Below are 24778 nucleotides of genomic sequence, written 5' to 3'. Positions count from 1 at the left end.
CCAATACAAGTGATAAATTCATGGCCCATCTGTTTCAGCACTGCGTTAGCCATTTACATAGAGGAGGAGGAAGAGGAGGAAGGAGAAATGGAGGAGAAGAAGGGAAGGTTTCAAAGGCAGTTAGATGTTCTGTGACTGTCAGACTTGTCTGCTAAAGCCATTTGTTCAACACAATCGGGAATCAACCTGGGATCCACTGTTTATTTATAACCCTCTCCCAGGAACGTAATAATTAGCCATGCTAATGATAGTGGCACCCAATAGCATCATGAGCATTCAGGGATTCCAATACTAACTTTTGTTTTCCAGGGACTTTTTCCTTAGCAGTTGTAGCAGCGGGAGCTCTCTACAGATCATCAACCCACCCCGCAATTAAAAAGCGCTATCATTTTTGTGGGAATTAGGGAGACAGACTGACCACCCTGAGGTCTGGACTGATTCGAGATGCAGGCATAGCCCAGGATATGGTAGGCTAGGTTTCTCCCTGATGTCACTTCCTGGAAGGAGAGCGCTGCCTCCAGCCTGACACTTTTCCTCAAATTACCCACAAGCAGGACCTTGTGGTATCTTCTCTCGCCCGAGCCAGGCTAGGCTTGCCCTTCCATCTCTGCATTAAACAGAAGCTTCTTACCATCAGTTTTAAGGCACTCAATCAGCTCACTTTCCTCCTACCATACTTTGCTGATTTCCTACGGTAATCCAACCCACACACTCTGCTCCTCTAATGCCAACCTGCTCTCTGTACCTCAATATCCTCTAGACTGCAGTCTTGTAATAATAATGATGATGGTATTTGTTAGGCACTTACTATGTGCCAAGCACTGGAATAGATACAAGGTTATCAGCTTGTCCCACGTGGGGCTCACAGACTTAATCCCCATTTTACAGATGAGGTAACTGACGCAAAGAGAACTTAAGTGATTTGCCCAAAGTCACACGGCAGACAAGTGGAGGAGCCGGGATTAGAACCCACAACCCGATTCCCAAACCCTTGCTCTTTCCACTAAGCATCCTGTCAGCAACCTTCTGTCCATGTACTCCCTTGGGCCTCATTCCCCTTTCGTATCCAACAGACCACCACTCTCCCCGCCTTCAAAGCCCTCCTAAAATCACATCTCCTCCAAGAAGTCTTCCCAGACTGAGTCTTTTATTTCCCCTCTCTCCCACCCCCCGTGTCAACTATGTATTTGGCTCTGTACTCTTCAAGCACCTCGATACTCACCCGAGCCCCACAGTCAGTCAATCTTATTTATTGAGCGCTTACTGTGTACTAAGCACTTGGGAGAGTGCAATATAACAATATATCAGACCCATTCCCCGCCCACAGTGAGCATAGCACTTATGTATATATTCCTATACTCTTCTATTTCCCCTATCCCTAATCTATTTTAATGTCTGTATCCTCCTGTTGGTTGTTAACTCCTTGGGGGCTGGGATTGTGTTTACCAACTCTGTTGTATTGTACTGTCCCAAGCATATAGTACAGTGCTCTACACACAGTAAGTACTCAATAAATATCTTTGATCTATTTACTGATTGACAGACAAATTCCTGAGATGGGAATGGAGGATATCTCTTGGGACTGGTGACATCCTGAGGAAACACAGTTGGGAGCACATACAAGGTGCTGCCAATATCATGGGGAAAATACCTGGTGGATAGAGAATGGGCCTGGAGTCTAATCCCGGCTCTGCCACTTGTCTGCTGTGTGACCTTGGGCAAGTCATTGCATTTCTCTGTGCCTTAGTTACTTAGTTAATCCGTCAACTGGGGATTAAGACCGTGAGCCCCATGTGGGTCAAGTCCTGCTGGCATCGATCCCAACACTTAGTACGGTGCCAGGCACATTCATTCAATTGTATTTCTTAAGAGCTTATGGTGTGCAAAGCACTGTACTAACCGCTTGGAAGAGTACAATACAACAACAGACTCATTCCCTGCCCACATAAGCTCACATAGTAAGTGCTTAACAAATACCACCATTGCCATTGTTATTTTTGGAAATAACTGGAAATATACTGGAAAAAACTGAAAATTCTCACTAAGGTGGGCCAACCACATACCCCTCATTAGAAATGACTCTGGACCCAGGCTGGCTAAATATCAGGCTGACTTCGTCCACTTCAAGTTTATCCCTGTGTGTTTTAACTCTGCCATCTCTTCTGCCTGGCAAAATTATTTCTCCACCCTTATTGACACCCATGCCCATCATGCCTCGCCAGTTGTTCAAGACATTTAACTCCCTCGTCAGACTCCCTGTCCCCCTACCTCCCTCATCCCTTGCCCCCAGAAACCTGGCTACCTGCTTTACTAAGAAAATTGACACCATCAGGCATGAGCTCCCTAAAATCTCCCCTGCTTTTCCTCAGTTCCTCATTGTTCCAGGCCCCTCCAACTCTCTCATCCTTCCCAACAGAGTCTTTAGAGGAGAACTCCTGCCTCCTCTCAAAAGCCACCTCCTCCACTTGCATACTTTATCAAAACCCTTGGCCCCTCCCTTCTTCCCTCCCTAACAGCCATCTTCAACCATTTGCTCTCCAGTAGCTTCTTCTCCACTGCTTTCAAACATGCCCATGTTTCCCCTATCCTAAAAAAGCACTCTCTTGACCCCATGGCCCCCTCCAGTTGTCGCCCCATCTCCCTCTTACCTTTCCTCTCCAAACTCCTTGAGCAAATTGCCTTCACCTGCTGTCTCAAATTCCTCTCCTCTCAAATTCTCTCCTTGACTCCCTCCAATCTGATTTCCACCTCCTTCACTCCACAGAAACTCCCCTCTCAAAGGTCCCCAGTGATCTCCTTCACACCAAATCCAACGGCCTCTACTCCATCCTAATCCTCCTCGACCTCTCAGCTGCCTTCGACACTGTGGCCCATCCCCTTCTCCTGGAAACGTTATCCAACCTTACCTTCACTGACTCTGTCCTCTCCTGGTTCTCACCTTATCTCTCTGACTGATCATTCTCAGTCTCCTTCGGTAGCACTGCAAAGTTCCAACTACCACTCCCAACTGGAAGCCAACAAATGAGTGAAGGTGGGGAGAGGAAGATTTGTATTCTTTCAAAAGTTCCTTCTACATTGCCTCACCTTCCCAGTCACGCGACCAGCCACTTCAGGACTCTAGCATTTATCGGGTTATCAGTTATCGATTGATCTATCCACCGGGGTTTTATTTTTTATAATTGATTCTTTGATTACCTATTGTCCATTTGTCAATTTATGATACTTGTCTCCCCATGAGCAGGTAAAATCCAGGCAGGCAGGATTTTTACTTCTTTGTGTTCAAGTGCTTAGTAGAGTGTTCTGCACACAGCAGGCACCTAATTAATACTGGGTTAACAATGATAGATGTATATTTAAATCAGAACCAATAGTATACACCAGATTTAACTATGCATAGTGGCCTAGTGGAAGGAACATGGGTCCGGGACTCAGAAGACCTGGGTTCTAATCCTGACTCTGCCACTTGCCTGCAGTGTGACCTAGGGTAAGTCACTTAACTTCTCTGTGCCTCAATGACTTCATCTGTAAAACGGGGATTAAATTTCTGCTCTCTTTCCCCGAAGATGGGGAGCCTGATGTGGGACGGGAGCTATGTTTCACCTCATTAGCTTGTATCTACCCCAGTCTTCAATACAGAACTCAGCACATAGTAAATGCTTAATACTATTATTATTATCATCATCAAATACTCCAGTTAAAAACTGTTGCTTCTAACGGTGAGATTAGATCCAACAATGCAAGTGTCATTGAGAAAGAATCTCTCACACACTTACCGACTAGGTCAACAAAAATATAATAATAATAATAATGTTGGTATTTGTTAAGCGCTTACTATGTGCCGAGCACTGTTCTAAGCGCTGGGGTAGACACAGGGGAATCAGGTTGTCCTACGTGGGGCTCACAGTCTTAATCCCCATTTTACAGATGAGGTAACTGGGGCACAGAGAAGTTAAGTGACTTTCCCACAGTCACACAGCTGACAAGTGGCAGAGCTGGGATTCGAACTCATGACCTCTGACTCCAAAGCCCATGCTCTTTCCACTGAGCCACGAGCAATGAATCCTTTCTGGCCTCTCGCTATTCGAGTAAGCATTGCTCAGACAACAGTAGATGAGAGAGAAAAAGTATATCTCACCACTTTTGCAGTAGTGGTGATGGTCTGTGCTGAGTTATCCACACTCTCCAGGTCTCCATGTACCCACTGGTAAGGCACTGAGAGGCAGCTGGTAGGGATATCGGGGGACAACATGTGGTCATAGAATAGAAACACTGGATTTTCAGCATTCAAGGGATTCTTTACTTAGAGGTCCCTCAAAAATTGAGAACAAAAACCTCATCATAGTTACAATACTTCCTATCATTTTTAAGATTAAAAAAATGCAGAGAATCCGCATGGCCTAGCGGATAGAGCATGGGCCTGGGAGTCAAAGAACTTGGGTTCTAATTTTGACACTGCCACTTGTCCATTGTGTGACTCTGGGTAAGACATTTAACTTTTTTGTGCCTCAATTACCTCATCTATAAAATGGGGATTAGGATTGTGAAGCAGCGTGGCTTAGTGGAAAGAGCCCAGGCTTGGGAGTCAGAGGTGATGGATTCCAATCCTGCCCTTGCCACTTGTCAGCTGTGTGACCTGGGGCAAGTCCCTTCACTTCTCTGTGCCTCAGTTACCTCATCTGTAAAATGGGGGTGAAGACTGTGAGCCCCATGTGGGACACCCTGATTACCTCGGAGAAGCAGCGTGGCTCAGTGGAAGGAGCATGGGCTTTGGAGTCAGGGCTCATGAGTTCGAATCCCAGCTCTGCCACTTGTCAGCTGTGTGACTGTGGGCAAGTCACTTAACTTCTCTGTGCCTCAGTTCTCTCATCTGTAAAATGGGGATTAAGACTGGGAGCCCCACGTGGGACAACCTGATTCCCCTGTGTCTACCCCAGCGCTTAGAACAGTGCTCGGCACATAGTAAGCGCTTAACAAATACCAACATTATTATTATTATTATTATTATTATTACCTTGTATCTACCCTAGTGCTTAGAACAGTGCTTGGCACATTGTAAGTGCTTAAAAAATACCAATATTATTACTATTATTATTAGGTATGACAGAAACTGTGTCCAACCTAATTATCTTGTATCTACCCCAGTGCTTAGTACAATACCTGGCATATAATAAGCACTTAACAAACATTATTTAAAAAAAAATGAGGTTGTTTTACATACCTGAAAACTTTTTGCATTTGGAAAGCAGCTGTTAAGCCCAAGAAAGATTGCAGTCTCATCAGCAGAGGCATCAGCTTCGATCTGAAGAACAACCGAGAATCAGTGTAGCTTAGTGATTAGAGCATGGACATAATCCCAGTTCTGCCACCATCTGCTGTGTAATCCTTGGGCAAAACACTTCACTTCTCTATGCTTCAGTTACCTCATCTGGAAAATGGGAATTAATACTGTGAGCCCCATGTGAGGACAGGGACTATGTCCAACCTGATTAGCTTATAACTGCTCCACTGTTTAGTACAGAGCCTGGTACATAGTAAGCGCTTAGCAAATACCAATAAAAAACAAAACAAAAAACGCTCCCTCTATAAGTATGTCCCTAGGAAGCTGCCATGAGTAGCTCCAGGGGCACTGAAGAACCCATCTAAATGTTGTCTGATTGTTGCCACTGGAGAAGGTGACATCTTGGCTCCAAAGCCCCCCACTCCTTGGGAAGAGGGCTCTCTAGGCCAGGGACAGCCAACATGTGGCCCCCTCAGATCAAACGTGGCCCACCTGACTATGGTGTCTGCCTGAGATCATCCCCCCTTGTTTTGTTCAACTTAATTAGTGTGCACGCGTGGCCTACTAGGCCAGTCTGAATTAAGATATGCCCTGCACACATTAGACATATTTGGAGAACAGTTCGGTCTCATAAATACCACTGTTCTCATCGACTTGAGGGAACTGATCAATGGCTAGCACTAGGCTTGTAACTGTCTCCTTCCGTGCTAAAAAAGATGACTAAATTCTTTTATAAACTTTTAAAATTACTCCTTAAAAGTCCATATATTTGAATAGCTAACGGGCTATACCTCATTGCTATCAATAAACATAATAATAAAAAAAGCCATGCGGGCCATATACATATGGATTTCTGGTCACATGGCCAATTATTAAAGAAACTTGGACTGCCCTGTTCTGGGTTCTTGGCTCTTCGCCCTGTGAGGCAAGATGAACCAGGATTAAAACACAACTAGAGGGTAACAGCAGTCACAACCAAAGTGGCAGAAGCCTGGAAAATCAAAGTAGCTTGTTTTGGGGGAGAGCTGACCTTGGAGTTGAACTCAAAAAATGGCTTACCAGGGGAGCGAGGATAAGGCTTGCTTTCTCTCAGTCGATTTGGCCTGGTTACTCCCAAACCCTGGAAGGATTGAGGATTCAGAACCTTGCCAGCAATTGGGAAGGAGGTTGAGAGGGAAAGAGGAAATATTTTCAGATCCAGAGCGGAGGTTTTTTTAAATAGCAGACTCACCTCACGGGTAGCATCTTGTTATCTTTTGTTCCTCTGGACTTGAGATGATCTAAGTGCCCTTAAACCTATTGCTTATTTGTCCCTCTAAGTCCTTGGTTTCAGACTGGAGATGTGTTGTATCCGGGAACTGTGCCAAGCTTGGAAAAGAAACAATCTATGGACTGAATTTGCTTTTCTTTTGTCTATTTGGGGCGGAACCAGTTCTTGGCATAGGACAGGAAGGATGCGATCCCATCCTTAACTTTTAGGGGTTAGACCTAAGCTTGTGGATAAGCTTTCCTGCTTCATCTTTTTTCTCTCCCTTCAATGTCAAGTGGAGATTGCTTATTTGCTTGTTTTTTAATGATCGCTGTTAAGTACTTACTACATACCAGGCAATGTACTAAGCACTGGGGTAGATACAAGACAATCAGGTTGGACACAGTCCCTGTCCCAGATGGGGCTCACAGTCTTAGTCTCCATTTTACAGATGTGGTCACTGAAGCAGAGAAGTGAAGTGACTTGCCCAAGGTCACACCGCAGACAAGCGGCAGAGTCAGGATTAGAACCCAGGCCCTCTGACTTCCAGGGCGCTTTCCATTAGGCCACAGTGCTCCTCAGCAAATTAGTGTTCCTCAATAAGCAGGAGCTATAGGCATTACACGGTAAAGACGGTGGTTGGTCAGTACGGTGGTTGGTCAGTACTGACTAGGAGCCTTGTCCATATTTTTCAGTATTGAAGCTCAGGGCCTCAATTTTTTTTTTAAATGGGATTTGTTAAGCACTTACTATGTGCCAGGCACTGTTCTAAGCTCTGGGGTAGATATAAGGTAATCAGGTCAGACACGATCTGTGTCCCACATGGGGCTCACAGTCTTAATCCCCATTTTACAGATGAGGTAACAGAGGCACAGAGAAGTCAAGTGACTTGCCCAAGGTCACATAGCAGAAAAGTGGATCAGTGATCTACTTTATCAGTCAATAAAAGAAATTTAAAGATAGATTTATATACCATTCACAGTCTTCCAAAGTGCTTTAAAATTTCTAATCTCAACTTGTTCTCATAACGTTCTTGAGAAGTAGGGGGAGGCAGGTATTATTATCCTTACTTTACAGGTGAGGAAACTGAGGCCCAGAGAGGTGAAATGACTTGCCCTAGTCATACAGCAGTCCAATGGCAGAACTGGAACTAGACAGATCGCAGGTCTCCTAATCCAGGCCTTTGGTCACACTGGCTCCCCTCCTCATGTCACCATAGATCGCTAAACGCAGTTAGGTTCATAACTCTGATTCAACCTGTCAACTTTCCCCATCAATGTATTTGCATATGACCTATTTATCAATTAATAGTATGCGTCAAATGTGACCTTGGGCAAATCACTTTACTTCTCTGTGACTTAGTTACCTCAGCTGAAATGGGGATAAAGACTGTGAGCCCCAGGTGGGAGGTGAACTGTGTCCAACCTGTTTAGCTTGTATCTACTCCAGAGCTTAATACAGTGCCTGGCACATAGTAAGTGCTGAATGAATATCATTAAAAAAATACAACAGTACAATGAGAACTAGAAACTGCAAAAGTGCTGAGAAGACAGTAGGGAGGATGGGACCCACCAAAAAGAAAAATTAATCAGGAAAAGCCTTCTGGAGGAAGTGGGATTTCAGAAGGGTTTTTGAAGATGGAGGGGGATGTGATCTGGTAGATCTGAAGGTGGGGGGAATCCCAGGCAGGAGGAAGGGCATGAGCCAGGAGTTGAATGGACCAGAATAAAGAATGAGGCCCAGTGAGAGAGTGAGGTTGAGAGGAATGGGGAGTGCTAAATGTGGAGTTCTGGGCAAGGGAGTGGACAGGTAAAGGGGGAGGGAGTTGATGGAAGTGCCTATAAGTCCATGGTCAGGGGTTTCTATTCGATGCCAAGATGAATGGATGATCATTCAAGGATTCTGAGGAGGAGGTGATCTATGCAGAATGGCGTTTTGGAAAAATGATCTGAACAATTATGTGCAGTAGAGACTGGAGAAAGGAGTCGCTGGACACAGGGAGACCAGTGTAGAGACTGGCAGAGTAGTCTAGCTGGGATACGACAAGAGTCTGAACCAGGGGTGGAGGCGTTTATATAGCGATGAAAAGTTCTGGAGATTGTTGTTTTTTAAAAGTGATTCCAGAATTCATTAAGCCTAGGCTGGGGTCATACGAGACCAATTCATATGCCCAGACAGATTGCTATGAATGCATTAGGTTTTGTGCAAAGGAACTTGAGGCAGTCTATTCATACAGGGGAAAAAAAAGTCCTTGTCCAATTAGTGTATCTATGAATGTCTGGGTATGTACTGGCAGGGGTGTATATATATATATATCCAAAGTAAAGTTCACAGGATAATTGAATTCTTCTTCAATTCTACTGATTTAATGCTGCTTCATTTCTACTGATATCCCCAAATTCTGGGCGCAGGGACCTCCGGCCCCCTGGACTCTGCATCCCACTCACAGTTGTCCCTTCAGTTACTTGTGAGTGGGATGTAGGTTCTCCCATCCTCTTCCATCACGTTCACTGGCTTTGTAAAGCAGGAGCTACCAAACTCATTTTCACTTGTCATCAAAGATGACACCTAATGGCTTTCATCCACACTTAGGAGCCAAGCAAAGGGAGTCGATAAACAACAGCCACCTGCCAACTTCTTGAAGACACCCCGATGAGGGGAATATTAATAACTAGATCGTATCACTCTCAAAATTCTCCAAGTCTATATGTTGAACATCAATGTTCTGCCCTAGCGTGACCAACCTCATTTAAAATGATCTTCCAAAACAAGTTGCCTGTGGCTTGTTCAGACAGCTGCTGTCCCAAGACTCCAAAATACAGACACAGGAGCTTCTGTGCTGGAAGAGTTCAAATAAGCAATAACCTAGAGAGGCCAAATGGAAATGCCCCAGAGCACACAAGGCCAGAGAAACTGTGCTCCCCTGACTGGTAAGTAGGCTCCAAGGCATATTCCAGGACACACTCTTCTCTAGAGGGGATTGGGAAACTTTTCTCTGGCAGCCCGCGATGCGGGGAAGGATCAAAGCAGAATTGACTCCATGACATTTTATAAGGGTTAAAAGCTGCTCTTTCTGGATTAAACAATGTGAAATGTCTTAGTGGAACTGATAGTTTACAAGCCAGAAGAGGAGGAGGGGGCCCAATCAGCCAATCATATTTATTGAGCACTTGCTGTGTGCAGAACACTGTACTAAGAGCTTGGGAAAGTACAATATGGCATGTTGCCAAATTGTACATTCCAAGCGCTTAGTACAGTGCTCTGCACATAGTAAACGCTCAATAAATATTATTGAATGAACATATGGACCCAGGAAGAACATCCAGAAAAGGGAGGTGGGCCAGGGAGAGAATCCCCTTAGGGGAATTTGAGAGAGGAGAGGTAGATTTGGGTTGTGCGTGGGCTGGTCTCTCCCTGGCCCTGGCCTCTCCCAATTCCCTTCACCAAAGGTGTCCTGGACTGGTTCTCTGGTCACCTCTCCTGTCTCCATCCACATCGTTTGATGTTTTCCACAAACTAGTATCTTCAAGCACTTTGTATAGTGCTTAGCACAAAGTAAGAGCTCAATACATGTGATTGAATCTTTCTAAGTATTTCAGACATTAAAAGGGTCATATTTTCAAATATAGGAACCATTTTCCCTATTGCCTCCTCAGTCCTCTACCTCATTTCCTGTTTACTAGAAATTTTTCATAGAAATCAACCATCCACAAGGCCAGAGAGCTGCCAGAGCATACCTTCCCCTTCCCCTCCTGCCCTGTCCCCACAGAGCAGAGCTAGTGATCCTTCTGTTACTTTCAAGGAGCAGCAACTCTACAGTGTACATCCTAGCCTGGTCCCCTTCTGAAGATCAGGGTGGGATAAGGTGAGTTCTCTGGGGTTGTCTTATCTCCCCTGTGAGAGCAGGATAACCGCCCGACCCCTCAGGGCCTTGCTTGTGCAAAGCTGTATGGTTTTAATGCTGGAGGGAAGGAGACTGGAGGCTTTGAGGCCCCAAAGGAGAGGCCTTGCTAGTGAGAATCAGGCCACTGTACCAGGGGAGTTGCCAAGAGGAACTCAAATAAAACTGGCTGTCAGTGAAACTTTCAGCAAAATCTGGCTTCCTGCAGTTTGACTTGTTTAATTCTGGGGAAACTGTGAATCTGCTCTATTCTGAGAACTGCATAAACTCACCTCTGTGGGATGGCGTGGACTAGAGGAGTCGAAAACACGTACGGTTCACCACTTCGCCCTTGGGCGTGACACCTACCACGCCACCAGATTTCTCCAAAACGAGGGGGAGTCAAGCAAGAGTTCTGGGGTTCTGACTTTTGGGACTGGGCAGAATATGGGGAGGAGTGGACCAGGCCCCATTCAATTGGCAGCCGGGGTGTTTGTCCTCGTGAATATCTCCATCTCCGGGGCAGCCAATGTGTATACTGGAGCCACTGTTACCTTGCGGCATTTTGAGAATACAAGGCCCATCTGTTTCCCCAGGTGGTGGGGATGGGCTGACAGACTGGCAAAGTCCTTGGTCAGCTACTTATAATGCGATCTGGGCTCAAGCAGCAAACTGTCTTGAGGGTTCGTATTTTATAAAATATAAACGAAGTAATCTCCATCCCTTTTGGGGGGGGGGGGGCTGAAATGTGGCCCGAACCACTAGGGGGTGCTGTGCACTTTCGTTTGCCTTCTTCCCACTTGGGGGGGCGGGGGAGGGTGGGAGGAGGGAGAAGGGGGGAAAAAGGGAGAGAGAGAGAGAGATTGAGATTGAACAAACCATTATCTTACCAGATCTGTTGCAAGAACCGACTCTCCCATGGATAGAGGACAATGTAGTGAGTAAAACAAACCCTGAAGTCAGGGAACGGGGGAATGGAGGAATCACATCAAATTCTTCAGGGGCGATTCCTGAAAAGAGAGTCAGAAATCAAGCAGCAGAAACAATTGACTTGTTCAACCATCAGCATGGGGGGTTCTGACTTGATGCATAATCAGCTCGGGATAAACAATGAGCCACTGTGGGCTGGGAGTGGCGTGGGGCAGGCAGTCACTTTGGCCTGGCAAGGATCTCCAAGGATCAGCATTCTGCAGAGTTTGGGGACTCAGGTTCCAGCGTCCCTGTGATTAAAGACGGCCTCTTCCCAGCCGCCAAGATGGGGCTGTTAGAATTCTTACATCCTCTTTTTTTATTAATGGTGTTTGTTAAGCACTTCCTATGTGCCAGGTACTGGGGTAGGTACAAAATAATCAGGTTGGACATGCTCCATGTGCCACATGGGGGTTCACAATCCTCCCTGGGCCTAAAACAGAGGTGTTTGCTCTTCAAACCTGTGGGGACTGCTGAGGAAAAGGCTCGCCGTCTTAGCCGCGGAGGTGCGCATCGCCACCGAGAGCCGTGAGCTGCTGGGGCTGCTCCTGTTTCCATGGAAACAGACCGCTGATCCCAGAAAAGGGGGTGCAGGCTTCAAAATGACTGTCTCCCAAGCCAAGGCCTTGGGTTACAGGATGCAGCTGAGAAGCGACATCAGCACACACCACACCTACTACTATCTCCCTGCATCTCTGTTAATAGGAATCTCCTTTCCCAAAAAGCATGGATTTTTCAAAGAGCTTTATCATTTCAGAGATTCTTTCCATTTCCTCTTTCTCTACACTTTCTCGTCCGCCCTCCCACGTTCCCATCTCCTCCCTCCCATTTCTAAACAGGAATACCTGGCAGACTCAGGGATCCCCACAGGGATTCGCTTCTGCCTTTTGGCTTTTCCTTAATCTACTGCCAGGAGGCTCTCTCCTGCTCCCAAAGGAGGAAGGGAAAGAGAACAGAAAGGGAGACAGGGAGGGAGGAATAAAGAAAGGGAGGGAGGGAGAGTGTGTTGTCCTTCTTAGCAGCTCCTGTTTGGTGAGGGGGTTGGGGTGAGGAAAAAGGGAGGGAAAGAAGTGAGGGGGGGAGGGGAAGAGGAGGAGGGAGAGTGTGTGTGTGTGTGTGTGTGTGTGTGTGTGACACAGAGAGAGAGAGAGAGAGAGAGAGAGAGAGAGAGAGATTGCATGTGTATTTTCCAACCCAGGATCCATTTATTCCCTCCTTGAGGGTCACTGTCCTTCATTCAAACTGAGATTACAATTCAGTCATTCTCTTGGGAGTTGAAAAGTGTCTTATTCACAGATTTGCTCCCTGTCCCACCTGCGAGGTCTGAGACAGGGTCTTTTTGCACACAAGCTGTCATTATGGCTAATTTAACTCTCCTTGGAGAATTTATTGCTTTATGTCGGGGGAGAGAGAGAGGAAGGGGGGCACTGCTGAGTAACATATAATATAGGTTGATTATCTGTTGATGAGGTTTATTTAATGCTTATATGTCTTCCCCTCTCCTAAGTGCTCCATTATCTGGGCAGCCACTGGGAGCTCATTTCATATGTCTCACTGGCAGCGACAGCCCAACCTGAGCACTTCCTCTAATAATGACATTCTGCACTTATTCACTCCACAGACCGAAGATCTCAAAGCAGGGAGCAAACATGACCAATTTGTTCAGTTCCTTTTAATCTTCACGATTCCACAACTTGGGTCACCGTCCTTTTCCTGCTTTGCAGAGGGAGAAATGCGTCTTTGTGGGCTGGGGGTGGTGTGGGGCAGGCAGTCACTTTGGTCTGGCAAGGATCTCTCAGGATCAGCATTCTGATGAGACATATGAAATGAGTGCCTATTTGTTGATTCCAGATTGCTGAAGTTACCTAGTTTGTCACCTTCCGACCCCCTCACTGCCTCCAGTGAGGACACTGTATTTCAGCTCAAACCCCAAATTCACAGAAATATCTGTATTCCAAAACAACGCACTTCCGACCAGTTGCCTCTAGACTGTAAATTTGTTGTGGGCAGGGAACGTGTCTACCAACTGTTATATTGTACTCACCCAAGAGCTTAGTACAGTGCTCTGCACCCAGTAACCGCTCAATAAATATGATCGATTGACTGCCTCCTCCAAAACCCCTGGTGTATATATACTCCCATTCACAGCTCTGATTAAACTTCGCTTACAGTAAGCTAATTGTGGGTAGGGTCTACCAACTCTATTGTACCATACTTTCTTAAGTACTCAGTACAGTGCTCTGCCCCCAGGAAACACTCAGTGAATACCACTGATTGATTCGAACAGCCATCTCCCCTGCTCAAGCAAATCTGATAAATCTTGGATCATCTGGGGAGAGATGATTACCACATGAGCTAAGAAAACAGTTTCGGGGTGAAGTGTCCCATTTTATAATGCCTTCTTACCAGCTCAGCACCCTGCAACCTGTGCCCCTTGGGTTCAGGTTTCCTCTATTCAGCGTCATTGCCCTCCTGAGCTGCCTCACTTCTCTGTGCCTCAGTTACCTCATCTGGAAAATGGGGATGAAGACTGTGAGCCTCATGTGGGACAACCTGATTATCCTGTATCTACCCCAGCGCTTAGAACAGTGCTCTGCACATAGTAAACGCTTTACAAATACCAACATTATTATTATTATTAATGTTTCGGAGACCACAAGAATCCTCAGAAATCATCTCAATCTAGTTTACTTCAGAGGAGGGGCTAGTGGCCCGGGATCTGAAGCAGCATGGTCTAATGGATAGAGCACAGACCTGGGGGTCTGAAAGAGCTGGATTCTGATCCCAGCTCTGCCACTTGTCTGCTGTGACCTTGGGCAAGTCACTTCACTTCACTGTGCCTCAGTTACCCTAGCTCTAGAATGGGGATTAAGAGGGTGAGCCCTGTGTGGGACTGGACTGTGTCCAATCTGATTACATTGTAGTCACCCCAGTGCTTAGAACAGGGTCTGGCACATAGTAAGCGCTTAACAAAAACAACAACTGGGTATCAACTACCTTCTGGAGCTCTAGGGAAGGGAAAGCATGAAGGAGAGAGAATAATGGATTCTAAAAAATCTAGTCCTTTGAAGTCAGGCTCTCTCAGCTTTTACAGTCATTTGTTCCAAGTGACTTGGACACATTTAACCTCAGTTTCTCTTACCTGTAAAATGGGTTCATAACTAGCCACTGGGTAGCATGGGTAAATGCATACATCCTCCTAGATAAAGGGCCCTCTGTGATTCCAAATATCATTATTACTATCTCATCTAGGTAAGCACGCTGGAGCAATCAGTTATCTAGGATGCAGAGCATACAGCTCTTGACTTAGCAGTCAGAGAGACATTTCCATCCCTGATATGATTACTCAGTTCATAGCATCCTCTAAGAGGATAATTTCATTAAAGGTCCCCAGATCCTTATTGATCTGAAGAGGACTTTCTCGGGAGGACAATTCCCCGGGTCTTTCCATGCCAGTGGGTTGTCACAGACAAGCAGAGGAAGCTCGCAGACTTGTCCCAGCTGACCAAGTGAAATGGACACCAAGAGTCGCATGCATAATGGACGGAGCAAACAGCAACCAGGAGATAGACTTCAATCCATCCTCCGTCTGCCTGGTCTGCCTGCTCGTTAGCGATTCAGGGGCCAGATTCTGTTCTCCGATATCCCTGACTTGCGGTGCATTATCTCCCCTGAACCTACCTCTGGGGCTGCGGATCAGAGACGGGGCAGATTCTCTGCATATCTACCACGGGTAGTTCGTGCCCTTTCCTTAGCAGGAATCGTTCTCTAGATTCGCAGCCTTGGGGCCTGCAGACTAGTGCCAGGGACAAGACATTTTCCTACCACAAATTCTCAATTCTTCTCCGTCCCTTGACTATAGGTTTCAGGTTGTGGGGAGTGGGAGCTTCAGAACATCATAGCGGGGCATTTCTGGGATCACCACAGAGCCTGAAGCTTAAGGATAAAAAATGCCTGTACTTTGATACGCTACCCAAGGAGTGCCTGCCCTCCGTGGAAACACATACTGCCTGTCAGGGCATACTGTTATTAGCACATGGAAATGATAGGCTTTTAAAAAAATAAGGTGAAAAGTGGTATCTGTGCATTTCGCCGGGGTTTATGAATACGGAGGTGACATCACTTTCAGCCAATCCACAGTCTCCCTTTGTGTTTGGAGTGCTAAGGAAAGCCATTTCGTCAGAATAATTTATAATAATAATTGAATCCCGCACAGAGTGCTATACGGAGAACCTTTCCCTGGTGTGCGGAAGATCAATAACAAAGCCACCCACTCTGCACACACTGGAGACAATGTCTCCAATGATGAAATATTACACTGGGGCTTGAGGCAAATTGGTGGGGAGGGAAACCAAGCCCAAGACAAATAGCCTTGTTCCAGGGGACTGGACGGCTTCTCTCCAGGGAACATTCATTTCTCAGTATCAGTGACTATTCCTGGTCTCCACTGGGTAGATAGGTCAGTGACTAGGTGGCTTCCTTGGAAGGTCCGCTTGGCTCGGTTTCCTTTGGGAGCAGTAGATCCCACCCAGAAGAGAAGAGTAGAGGCTACTTCCCAAAGGAAGTGAAGAGGGTGGGTAATGGATGGTGGGTATTTGGGTAGGGGGATAGTTACCCCACAGGTAGGTGATGGACATCCAAGACCAGGAGTCAGAGTTCTCCATAAGTGACTGGTGGATCAGAAGGTTTCGTTTGCTTTCTTCATAGTATCCTGCTGGATCCCTCGTGAGGAACCAGAAAACATGGCTTGTGTTGAGGAGGCATCTGAGAGATAAATTGATCGATTTGTGGAGGGCAGGGACAGGCACTTACTACAGCTTGCGGGTCGGAGCCTTTCCACAGTCCCTGGCAAACGGGAATGGAGAGTCTCAGATTCCAAAATTTTAGATGCACAGATATTTTCTCATGTCTAAGGATAAACTTCTGACCTTCTCAGCAACTCAATATTGGTAAATTTATGGGAGAAACTACGTCCCAGAGGGTTCCTAGGGACTGAGGCCTCCAGATAGGAATTTCTATTCTGAATTGTAAAATCTTCCGAGGAACAAATTTAGTTTATTAATGATTTGTTGAAGGGTTTTTGCTCAGTGTCAAAGATTTAGTTCTGAGTGGGTTAAATAAACCTCTGAAGGCATGGAGGGCATCTTATAGTTCAACTAGGAAGCAGTGTGGCCTAGAGGAAAGAGCATAGGACTGCAAGTCTGTGGCCCTGGGTTCTAATCCTGCCTCCACCACTTATCTGCTGGATGACCACGGTGGGGAAGTCAGTTAACTTCCCAGTTCCTCAATTCCTTCATCTATAAAATTGGGATTCAAAACCTGTTCTCCTTCATACTTAGAATGTGAGCCCCATGTGGGACCTGATTATCTTGTAAATACTCTAGTTGTCAGAACAGTACTTTGCATATAGTAAGTGCTTAACAAATACCACAATTATCATCCCCCTCTAGGCTGGAAAAGGACTGAAGATTTCAGAACTTTGACCTGAGATTTGGGGGAGGTTAAGCATCCTCATCTAGTTGACCAATCTATGCCCGCTCCTTTGGTTCTCAATCATTAAATTAGCCTTGGAATGATTTTGGCCTTGGGCAAGTCACAACTTCTCTGTGCCTCAGTTCTCCTCTTCTCCCTCCTATTTAGGCCGGGACAGGGACTGTGTCCAACTTAATTGACTTGTATCTATCCCAGCATTTAGAACAGTGTTTGATCCATAGTGAGCACTTAAGTACTACTAAAAAACTATCAAATGGAAACTTTGTTCATAATGAAGAATCAGTAATCAGGAAGAATGCTATTAGATAAAACCACTGAGATACCACCATCACTCTCTGTGGGAGAACATTAAGGCCAGAGTGACCAATTTCTAGATTCGGATTTGAAGGGTGATGCAGTATCGCAGTGATCTGCAAGAAATTCACACCTGACAGTTACAAATCTAGAGTTTTCTAGTCCCGCTCCCCTCTTCTGGTCCATTGCTGAGCATGGGGTCATAATGTAGGGAGTACAGACAGTTGTTTAGAAAATTAAACTAGCCCATTATCCACCTTAAGCAGTCTGTTTGAAAGCACCCCCGCATCAGTGTGTTCACTGAAAGTTGCTTAAGTCATTCTTGTACTCAGTTAGATGCACTGATCCCAAGAAAGGCAGCAACCCCACAGGATAAATAATCTGAGCCGTAACGGTTCCCTAATTAAGTATTTAGTCAGCAGTCCACAGCATCTGGGAAGGGGTCTGTTTTCATTGAGTGGTGGAAACCTCCTAGAAGAAGCAGGACTGATATTCCAATATGCCATCCTTTTTGCACTGGAATATCTAAGCCAAAAGCAAGGAGGTAATTTCTGCTAATTAAAGTGTACATCTGGGCACAAGATCAATGGAAATGGTTTTTAATACAGCACCTACAATAATAGTCTAGATATGCGTAGCTCTTCACTTGAACACCTTAAAGCCCTTTGCAATTATAACAATAATAATTCCCTTCTAGACGGTAAGCTCACTGAGGGCAGGGGACGTGTCTACTGACTCTGTCTTGTTGCATTCTCGCAAGTACTTAGTACAGTGCTCTGCATGCTACGTGCTCAATAAATACAATTGATAATGATGATGATGATGATAATAATAATGGTGTTTGCTAAGTGCTATATGCTAAGCACTACTAAGCCCTGGGGTAGAGACAAGATAATCAGGTTAAGTACACTCCCATCCCTTGGGGCTCACATTCAAAGTAGGAATGAGATCAGGTATTTAAGCCCCATTTTACAGGTGAGGAAACTGAGGCACAGAGAAATGAAATAACTTCCCCAAAGTTAAGCAGTGGGCAAGGCGGGGGAGTTGAGATTCAAACCCATGTCCTCTGACTCCCAGGCTCATGCTCTTTCCAGTAGGCCATGCTACTTCTCCAATTGTCATCCCGTAGACAGAATTATTATCGTTGTTTTACAAATCGGAGGATATGGAAGCATTTGCCCAAGGTCAAACAGCAGATCACTAGCAGATAGAGTAGAGCCCTGCCTCCTGACTAGCGCTGTTTCCCAAGACCAGACTACTCTCCTGTGTCCCAAGATCTCTTCTTTTCTTACCTCACTAATATTTGATCCTGTTTCCCTACTCAGTGACTTTTTGTGGTTTTTTTTTTTCCAGAAAGGTTTGCTTTACACATTGAGTAAAGTGGATATGTCCCCAGCCAACTGGCCTCCTGTCTTATGGAATAGTGGACAGAGCATGGGCCTGGAATTCAGAAGGATATGGGTTCTAATCCCGGCCCTACCACATGTCTGCTGTGAACTTGGGCAAGTCACTTCACCTCTCTGTACCTCAGTTACCTCATCTGTAAAATGGGGATTGAAACTGTGAGCTCTATGTGGGACAGGGACTATGTCCAGCCTGATTTGCTGATTTGCTTCACCCCAGCACTTAGTACATTACTTGGCACACAGTAAGCGCTTAACAAATACCATCATTATTACCTCTACAGTGCCAAGTGCCTTGATTAGATATAACTTCAGCAGAGCAGGAAGGACATGGTGGAGCAAAGGAGAAGTCGTGTGTTCTTGGGATGATGGAAGACATTGAAATTTGGTTTGGTTACCATCTCCCCTTTCCCCGACCTTGGGAGCCACCCAAGCTTCCCTGGTAGCTGATGGTTTGATTTGGTGGTGCTTTGCTTCACCAGTGGTCTGGCATTTTTGGTGGGCTCTTTCTTGGCTTGTAGGTCACAGTATTTCTCTGTAGAGATGACCAGGGCCTCTTGATGGGTCAAGCACAGAATCAGACTAATCCAATAGGCATTCAGATGGATCCCTAAGGGCCTGAAGCTAGTACGGTAAGTGGGTGGCCTGAACGCAAGCCACAACCCATGGCCTTCTCTCTGGATCACAGCTGTAGGACAGTAGTTGCCGGAGGCCCTACATTCCAGTGAGGATGCTGTACCTTAAGGGGCTGGGGGGTTGGGGGGAAGCCTGGGGCCCTCACTAGGAAGTCTAGGGCATTACGGGCCCTCGGGCCTGCCCAGCCTCTTTAGGGGAACACTCCAACACAGTCTAGAGTAGAACAGAAACTTCAGAGTCCAAGACAGCCTAGAGTGCCTCAGAGAGAGGAGGGAAAAGAATCCAATACATCCTAGAGTGGCTCAGAGAGAGGACGGTATACAGTCCAGCTCGGCATAGATTGGTTCACATGGGGAAGGGTATAGAGGTCAACACAACCTAAACTGGCTCAGAGGAAGGAATGTATAGAGTCCAGCACAGCCTAGAGTGGCTCAGAAAGAGGGTATAGAGTCCCGAGCAGCCTAGAGGGACTCAGAGGGAGCAGGGTAAAATAAAAAGCTCGGCACAGTTCAGTGTGCTTAGAGGCTGTAGGGTGAGTATTCATTCATTCATTCATTCAATGGTATTTTTTGACTGCCTTTGGGCAAATCACAGTACTAAATGCTAGGGAAGAATACATAATAAGATAAATAACTCAGATTATTTCCAGGCCACCCAGGCTTTGGGTGACTCCGAGGAAGCAGAATAGTGTAGCTTAGAGGTGGAAGAATTGGGGGTCTGGTCCAGAGGCAGAGGAGTGTGGGACTTAGGGTAGCTCAGGGATTAAGCAAGTCCAGCCCGAAGATGCCCCAGCTCACAATATGAAGAAGGTATAGGTGCCTGGCATAGTGAAGTGTGGTGGAGGAAAAAATCAGGAAGATGGGGAAGAACTGGTTGCCTATCAACCTTTGCATGAAACAAAAGTGATGGAGGCTTCAAAGCTCACCATCACCTTGCCCCCTCCTACCTAACCTCCCTTCTCTCCTTCTACAGCCCACCCTGTAAACTCTGCTCCTCTGCCATCAACCTCCTCACTGGGCCTTGTTCTGGCCTGGCCCACGTCCTACCACTGAACTGGAATGCTCTCTCTCCTCACATCCACCAAGCTAACTCTCTTCCCCTCTTCAAAGCCCTACTGAGAGCTCACCTCCTCCAGGAGACCTTCCCAGACTGAGCCCTTCCTTTCCCTCAGCCCCTCCTCCCTTCCCCATTCCCCCTACTCCCTCCCTCTGCTCTACCCCCTTCCACTCCCCTCAGTACTTGTGAATATTTGTATATATTATTATTACTCTATTTTATTAATGTCTATATATCTATGATTCCATTTATCTTGATAGTACTGATGCCTGATACTTGTTTTGTTGTCTGTCTCCCTCTTTGAGACTGTGAGCCCGTTGTGGGGCACGGATTGTCTCTGTTGATGAATTGTACATTCCAAGTGCTTAGTACAGTGCTCTGCACCCAGTAAGTGCTCAATAAATACGATTGAATGAATGAATGAAAAATGGAGGGGGACTGAAAGATAGGAGAGAAGTAGGGATAGAGAGAATCAGCGTGGCTCAGTGGAAAAAGCCCGGGCTTTGGAGTCAGAGGTCATGGGTTCAAATCCCGGCTCGGCCACTTGTCAGCTGTGTGACTTTGGGCAATTCACTTAACTTCTCGGTGCCTCAGTTCCCTCATCTGTAAAATGGGGCCCCACGTGGGACAACCTGATTCCCCTATGTCTACCCCAGCGCTTAGAACAGTGCTCGGCACATAGTAAGCGCTTAACAAATACCAACATTATTATTATTAGAAAAGGGATTTGGAGAGAGAAGATGAAGAAAGTAGCAGGATGTGGGACTTAAAGGAAGGGCAAAGACTGGGAGGCCCAGAGAGGAAATAGAGAGGAGAGTTGAAGATGACTTGGGGATGAAATGACTGGAATGCCACCTCAGGAGAGCAAAGGGAATCTGTGAACTTTCCACATTTCCTGAAGAAGCTCAGACAGAATTTAGGGGAAACCCTATAGTGTCTCCTGAGTCAGAGGAAATAGGAATCTAGCTTGTAGGAGTTCAGGACACTGATTTCGAGTATAAACTGGGTTTGGAAGGTAGTCTGATCCTGAAAAGGGACGATGGAGGAAAAATTCCAAATCCAGCAGGATGCTGGGAGGATCCTGAAATAAGACCAGAACCAAGGGAGTTCGGTAGACTGGATTCCCTTCTTAATCAATAAACCTAACAAATTGATTGAGAACCTACTACGTTGAGCACTGAGCACTGCTGAGCACTGTACTAAGTGCTTGGGAGAGCAAATTATGACAGAGTTGGTAGACACATTCCCCACTCATGAGGAGTTAAGGCTCTCCAGGTTCTTCACTGAACCAGAACGGAAACACAAACTAGCATGGAGGCTCTGTGCTTTATTTTCTTTTGCAAAGGCTTTCAGATAACCTTGTACCAGGACTTTCCCCCTGGAAATTCACTCATCTTACCTCCGTCAGGGAACAATCTACAAGAAAAGGATTTAACTCTTTCTAACCCAGGACCTCAGAAGTCAAGGAACACAATCAGTGAAAATTGGGACCAGAGTTAAGAAGCTGCCCACTTCTTTTGCGAACCCCATGGGCCAATGTTGTGAATTCCTGGGGCCCATCAGGCACCTAGTGCGAGAAACACCTCAGTTTCCATTAAATGTGAGTACTACTTTCTACCTCTGCCCTCCTGGGATATGTGCCCTGTAAATTTCAGACAAGGCTGTGTTGATTGCATTTAGCTTTTAAGACACCTGAGGAAGTGAAAGTGTTTGTCTCAGCCAGAGTGAAAGGCATTAGGGAAGGAGTCCTAGAGGACACCCTCTGCTGATCTAGAATTTAAGAGTGTGATGGCAGACCTGATGCTACTAAGATGAGCTAGAAGGAGTTAATTATGGCCCTCCTATAGCTAGGCTGACTTGGGTGCTTATAGAATATTGTGCTTTCTCAAGAGTTTAGTACAGTGCTCTGCATGTAGTAAGCACTTAAAAAATACAATTGAATAGTGCGCCTGCTTGAAAAGCATGCACCACTTCTCTTTAGAAGGTTAAGATTGCACCATTTCTCATTATAGGTTAAGATGTCCGCACAGGAGGAGACTACTGCACATGACCTGGGCTGCATTATAGGCTACTCCGTTCTTGGTCTAAGAATTTCATACCGAAGTAGGATTCGTCAGCTATCAATTTATATTTCTATTATTTCGGCTTTAGGTAATGTCCTTGCCCAGTTTGACACTCCTTGCCTTACCCTGGGGCAGGGACTGTCAGTCTGGCTTCTAATATTTACACGGATGCTTTCTTACGGATACATGGATATATCAGCTTTACAAAGCCATAGCCTGTTGTCTACATGTTTGGCCTGCTCCTGCTCTGTTGCTCAGTTGCCCGTTGGTCTCTGAACCCTAACCCCGCAAAACATAGCAACACCACCTGCAGTTTTCTCTAAATTGAGGAGTTGTACTGGGCATTTTACACACGCAGTCTCAGCAGCACTAAATGCATGAGATCTTTCCCAACGCCCCCGCCAGGCCTATTTTCCCTGCCTACTGTCTCATCCGTGCACTTATTCCCATTCCATAAGCACTTAGGTACTCCTGTGCCATCCCCACCCCAACATCACTTACATTCACATCCTCATATTCGGCTGCCGGAAGAACAGCCGTCACTGCAGCCGCCCTGGGCCGGATGCGCTGACCCCTGGACTGGGGCAAGGGTCCACCCAGGGATGCAGTGGGCCAGTCCACTCCCAAGAGGGTCCTCCAGGTAATTATTTCTAGAGTTCTCTCCATTTCAGGGCCTGCTTCCAGCCCTGCCGCCTCCTCTCTTGGGAGAAAACGGTTGTCGTGAGCACCAAGGTGTGCGGGGCCCGGTGCAGCATTTGTGACTGGGCTGGGCCTCAGCCTGTGGTTATTGATTGACTGATTGTTTGGTTCAGCAGGGCTTATAGACTCAAATCTGTCATTGGAGCTTGGTGGTTCTCCTAGAACAACTTTTGGAGATGAAGGTGGAGCATAATAGAATCATCTGGGTTTATGGAGGCAGTAGAAATGGGAGGAAAGCATTTCCACTGTGGCCTAGTGGAAAGAGCATGGGCCCGGGAATCAGAGAACCTGGATCCTAATCTGAGCTTTGCCAGTTGGCTGCTGTGTGACCTTGGGCAAGTCTCTTAACTGCTCTGTGCCTCAGTTTCCCTAACTGTAAAATGAGGATTAAATACCTGTTCTCCCTCCTACTTAAACTGTGAGCCCCTTGCGGGACAGGGACTGCGTCTGACCTAAATTAACCTGTATCTACCCCAGAACTTAGAAAAGAATTTGATACATAGCAAGCGCTTAACAAATACCATAAAAAAAGAAAAGGTGGTTCAGTATGGAGGGTCTTGTTGGAAAGCCAAAGTCCCTGCCCGAAGCCTATCTTCCCCTCTCCCTTTAGCAGAGGTCATTTGTTCTTTGAGAAGCAGTGTGGCTCAGTGTAAAGAGCACGGGCTTGGGAATCAGAGGTCATGGGTTCAAATCCTGACTCTGCCACTTGTCAGCTGTGTGACTGTGGGAAAGTCACTTAACTTCTCTGTGCTTCAGTTACCTCATCTGTAAAACGGGGATTAAGACTATAAGCCTCATGTGGGACAACCTGATTACCCTGTATCTACCCCAGTGCTTAGAACAGTGCTCTGCACATAGTGAGCGCTTAACAAATACCAACATTATTATTATTTCCTCCAAAAGGAGACTGAGGGCAAAACAACTGGTTGAGAGACCTCATTTTCTCGGACCAAATTAGAGAAAAGGATCAAAATTGTAGAAATGACTCAGCTTTCTTTTCATATGGGAAGCCAAGAAGGTTTCCATGGACAAATTTCCTGGTTTCAGCTGGAATTGGGTTTGGGTATGCTGAATGGACCCATAAATCATCCAGTGTTGATTTTACTTTGGCGTAAAGATTAAGGTTGGTCGCGTTCCCACTTAACGCAGGCTCGGTGGAACACATAGAAGCCAGTCCCACCCACAAAGTGTTTCGGTTTTAATGGAGCTGAGCAATGCTAGCAAAGCTCGCCTCGGGGACGGGAGTCATGACTCTCACCTCTATCGGACTCCCCCAAGCATTTAGTAAAGTGACTCAGCAGGTACTCAGTAATAGTAATCATGGGGGTATTTATTAAGAGTTGACTGTGTGCCAGGCACAGTGCTAAGCACTGGAGTGGAATTGAGATGACCAGATCAGACCTCAGTACCTGTTCTACATGGGGTTGTGCATCTTAGAGGACGGAGAAAAGATATTTTATCCCCATTTTGCACATGTGGAAACTGAAGTACAGAGAGGTTCAGTGGCTTTCCAATTGTCGTACATTCATTCATTCATTCAATAGTACTTATTGAGTGCTTACTATGTGCAGAGCACTGTACTAAGCGCTTGGAAAGTACAAATCAGTAACAGATAGAGACGGTCCCTGCCCTTGGACAGGCTTACAGTCTAATCAGGCCGGTGGAGGGGCTGGGACTAGAACCTAGGCCTCCTGACTCCCAGCCCCATGCTCTATCTACTAGACCATACTGCTTCCCCATAGATCCTACCGATGGACT

The 24778-nt window shown here is 46.2% G+C and overlaps 1 protein-coding gene across 3 annotated transcripts in view; it reads right to left on the bottom strand.

The window, feature by feature from the left end:
* ADPGK (ADP dependent glucokinase) overlaps window positions 1–24778 on the bottom strand; it is a 159483-nt gene that overhangs the window by 42540 nt on the left and 92165 nt on the right. For 2 of the 3 annotated variants that reach the window (XM_029065761.2, XM_029065760.2), the window contains exons 2-3: window positions 11298–11417; window positions 5219–5299 (exon numbers count right to left, since the gene is read on the bottom strand). Coding sequence is in view for 2 of the 3 variants with exons in the window: in XM_029065760.2 (XP_028921593.1) it covers window positions 5219–5289 (71 nt within the window). In the remaining variant the exon portion in view is untranslated. Of the gene's footprint in view, window positions 1–5218; window positions 5300–6337; window positions 6353–11297; window positions 11418–24778 lie in introns of those variants that run through there. The other variant, XM_039912026.1, reaches the window with a different exon arrangement.

This window comes from Ornithorhynchus anatinus, chromosome 5, assembly GCF_004115215.2.
Source record: "Ornithorhynchus anatinus isolate Pmale09 chromosome 5, mOrnAna1.pri.v4, whole genome shotgun sequence".
NCBI classification, from domain to species: domain Eukaryota; kingdom Metazoa; phylum Chordata; class Mammalia; order Monotremata; family Ornithorhynchidae; genus Ornithorhynchus; species Ornithorhynchus anatinus.
The sequence above is the reverse complement of the archived record's forward strand: the minus strand, read 5'-3'. Positions and strand labels throughout refer to the sequence as shown.